The sequence below is a fragment of the Arachis duranensis genome, chromosome 8 (genome assembly GCF_000817695.3).
Source record: "Arachis duranensis cultivar V14167 chromosome 8, aradu.V14167.gnm2.J7QH, whole genome shotgun sequence".
NCBI classification, from domain to species: domain Eukaryota; kingdom Viridiplantae; phylum Streptophyta; class Magnoliopsida; order Fabales; family Fabaceae; genus Arachis; species Arachis duranensis.
The window spans coordinates 39,691,161-39,694,733 of NC_029779.3; the positions used below are offsets into that span (position 1 = coordinate 39,691,161).

The 3,573-nt window shown below is 37.5% G+C and overlaps 1 protein-coding gene across 2 annotated transcripts in view; it reads right to left on the minus strand.

The window, feature by feature from the left end:
- Positions 1-2,206: 2,206 nt before the first annotated feature.
- LOC107462831 (40S ribosomal protein S15a-5) overlaps positions 2,207-3,573 on the minus strand; it is a 3,297-nt gene continuing 1,930 nt past the window's right edge. For both annotated transcript variants that reach the window (XM_016081510.3, XM_016081509.3), the window contains 3 exons: positions 3,128-3,270; positions 2,613-2,773; positions 2,207-2,499 (listed from right to left, as the gene is read on the minus strand). In XM_016081510.3, the coding sequence (XP_015936996.1) occupies positions 2,401-2,499; positions 2,613-2,773; positions 3,128-3,257 (390 nt within the window). In that variant the 5' untranslated portion in view covers positions 3,258-3,270 and the 3' untranslated portion in view covers positions 2,207-2,400. The remainder of the gene's footprint in view (positions 2,500-2,612; positions 2,774-3,127; positions 3,271-3,573) is intronic.

A 3,573-nucleotide genomic window follows, 5' to 3' on the forward strand; every position in this document is an offset into this window, starting at 1 on the left:
GTGAAACCCAAAGGAAGAAGGAGGAACAGATGAACAGTAAGGAAGAACCAGAGGAAGGATGGGAAGCACGTGACAAATTAACAGCAAACAAGGGCGTGAAAGAGCTATGGGAATTTGCAGAAAATGGAGTAAGTAGGAGTTCAGGAGAAAAAAGCAGAAGCAATGGAGAGAAAAATGCTGAAAATCTGGTGATTAGAAAAAAAGCAAGGGAGGACAAAGTAAAACAAGTAAAAAATATCCTAAAAAATCAGCTGCATGATCAAGGGCATAGGCCATATGGGGTTATATAGGCTTCTGGAGAGATCATTAAAGAAGTTATATTGAGGATAAGCAAAGAAAAAATTAGAGGAAATAAGCCTGATCCATTAAAGGGAAGAATTGACATAGGGGAAACAAGGTTAGAATAGGAAGGAAAGAAAGCAATGGAAGAGAGCCCAAATAATACAAGTGGGGGACCAAGCTGACCAAGTACAAACAGTCCAATGAAAATGAACCCATAAATGGTAATGGAAATTAAAAATAAAAATGAACAGAAAAATAACAAGAGAAAGCCCAAGGAGAAGACGAAACCAAGACCGTGTTGGAGCTTTTAAAAGAGAAATTTGAGAAGAAAGGAGATGTTGAAAGGGTGAGCTTTTAAAAGAGAAATTTGAGAAGAAGAAAGGAGATGTTGAAAGGGTAAGGGAAAAAGGAAAGAAGACAATAGCAAAAGAGACTCGAATTTACAAAGATGGCAATGGAAGCTACAACTTTTATGGTGAACACGGAGCGGCAAAGGAAGGGAGAGGAGATATGGCAATGGAGCTAGCACACAAGCTACACTACAAGCTGAACATTAAACGTAAAAGGGAGAATAGTGACCAGCTTATGATACAAGATGCATCTAAAGTAAAAGAGGAAAAACAAGAAATGGAAAAANNNNGAAGAGAAAATCAAAATGAAAAGAAAAAAAAAAACAAGAAAACTGGACAACAATAATAAAGGTAAGCATAGTACAGTACTAAGGCTAAGGAGGTGGACCAACACATGTCCCCCCTTACACCACGAATATAGTTAGTTAGAACTGTTGCAGAGTAGCGGCCCCCACAACAGCCTCAGAGATTAAATCTCTGTAGGAAGCTGAAGCTGGATATTTTATTTCTTATTGAGACTAAGACAAAGGAATGTCAGATAGAAAAGTTAAGAAGGGAGCTATCTTTTGACAAACACTTTTGCGTTGAACCCCAGGACTTGTCTGGTAGTCTCTGCCTTTATCGAATAAAAATCTGATTATTAATGTTTATGTTTGGTCTGATAAATATATTAGAACTCAAATAAAAGAAAGCAATAGGAATGAATGGTTGTGCAATTTTCTGTATGGGAATCCAAAATCACGAAAAGGAAACATTCAATGGAGGGAACTGTTTATACAAACCCTATAAATAAATGATCCCCAAATTTTTATAGGAGGCTTTAATGATATTTTGGAGCAGGAGAAAAAAAAAAGTGGGATTGCAACCAAAACCAAGAGACAATTGGAGGAGTTTAGAAAATTTGTAAATCAAAATGAGCTGATGGACATTGATCTTTGAGGGGGATAGGTTTACTTGGCCCAGCAACCCAAGTGATTTTCTGACCAAAGAATGGTTGGACAGGGCCATGCCTAACTAGGCTTGGGGAATGCAATACTTACAACACTTCCTGCCATCAATTCAGACCATTGTCCGCTGCATTCAGTATTAAGACCAAAAGGAAGAAGTACTAAAGTAATTTGGTATTGAGGCCTACTAGGAAGACCATAAAGAATACAAGAAAGTTATCAAGTGGAGTTGGGATCAGCAAGGCAACTAGGAAGAAAAATAGGAGAGATTGAAACACAAGATAATAAGTTGTAAGGAAGATTTAAACAAATGGAGTAGTAGAACTTTTAAGCAGACAGATAAAGAGATAAACAAACTGAAAGAAGAGTTGAAAAAGTTGTTGAATATGGATTTTACTGAAGATAAGCAATAATAGATTCTAATTTGGAAAAAAATATTAAATGGCTCAAATGGGGCGATAACGATACCGCATTTTTTCATGCACCAAGCCACCAACAATACTATGACTTCTAGAATTTCTTGGACTATTCTTCTCGTCCAAAACTGCAATCCTTTGGGGAAACCAAAACAAAACCCAGTGTGAAAAGTTGGGACTACATTAGTTGCAACTCTGGATTTGAAGTAGATTAAAAAACAACGGGAATACTTTTCTAGTTTATTATTAACATAAAATTAAATGAAAACAAAAAGGAATCATTTTCCACAGGGCATTAAATCCATCACAGAAAGGACAATAAAACCTCATGTTGAATACAACATTCAGCCATCCAATTCATTTCAATTCCTCCAATAGTAGGCCAAAATGAGATGGTAACCACTTCTAGTGAAAATAACCAAGAACCTGTCCACCCACATTCCTTCTAATGGCCTCTTCATGATCCAAAACACCATCAGGAGTCGTAATCACAACATAACCCCACTGCATGGATAGAACGAGAACGGCATCATTATCCTATTCCTTTATTTACTTGGTAGCATCTGATATTTTTCTATAACGTCATATGAACTGTAACTCAGTAAGCATCAACAAACCTGATGCGTTGGGAGAGTGCGAATTCTGTAGGCCTCAATATCCTTTGCCTTGATGTCTTGTCGATATGTAAGTGCCTTGCAATCATTAATCCTACCTTGCAATTCAACTGTTATCCTGCCCACTCTATGCGGATCATAAACTTCGAAGTTCTTGATATAGCCTATCAAGAGTCACATTGAATCAGCACTACTTAAGAGAAAGCACTGCTTAGAGACCTTGAACCAATGAAAATGAACTAGGTAAGGAAACCCCACACATAGGAATTGTCCAAGTCGACATCAACCTAATCACAACAAATAAACTAGCAAAGTATCCAAGTCGAAAAGCTAGTACTTAATCAGACAAGAGGATAATGGGAATCAAAACTCAACAAATATTACAAATTTAAAATTTAAATTACTCATTCGGTTAAATAGGTTCCAACCTTGATCGATACCATTATAAATTTGAAAGAAAAATCAAAAACCCTATAAATGAAAACCACATGCAAGAGTAAAAAGGAAGATAAATATACCTCGAGTTTTCATGATTTGGAGAAAGGAAGAGATGACAGTGGAGATCGGCTTGAGCTCCACAGAAGCTTTCCCTCTCCTCTCTGCATTCACCATACTCCTCAAAGCATCATTCAGTATCCTCCTTCCCATTTTCTTCTCTCAACTGAACACACAAAAGCAGGCATGGGTTTTATCAACTCCAATACATCATATTCATGGAAATCAATGGGGGGCGGGTAAGGCCAGATTCTCGCTCCACCCAACCCTGCATTGCACTCTATTGAACAACACTCAAGATTCAACCATCCCTATCCTACACGAGAGATCCAACAATCAAAATTTCTACCTCATCCCATATAATTTATCCCAGCCTGCAGAATGCACAGTATCCATTAAAAGTGGCTGGATTGAATCACAGCTCACAAGTTAAAGACCAAGGTTCTGAAAACCGGATTGGTCATTGAAC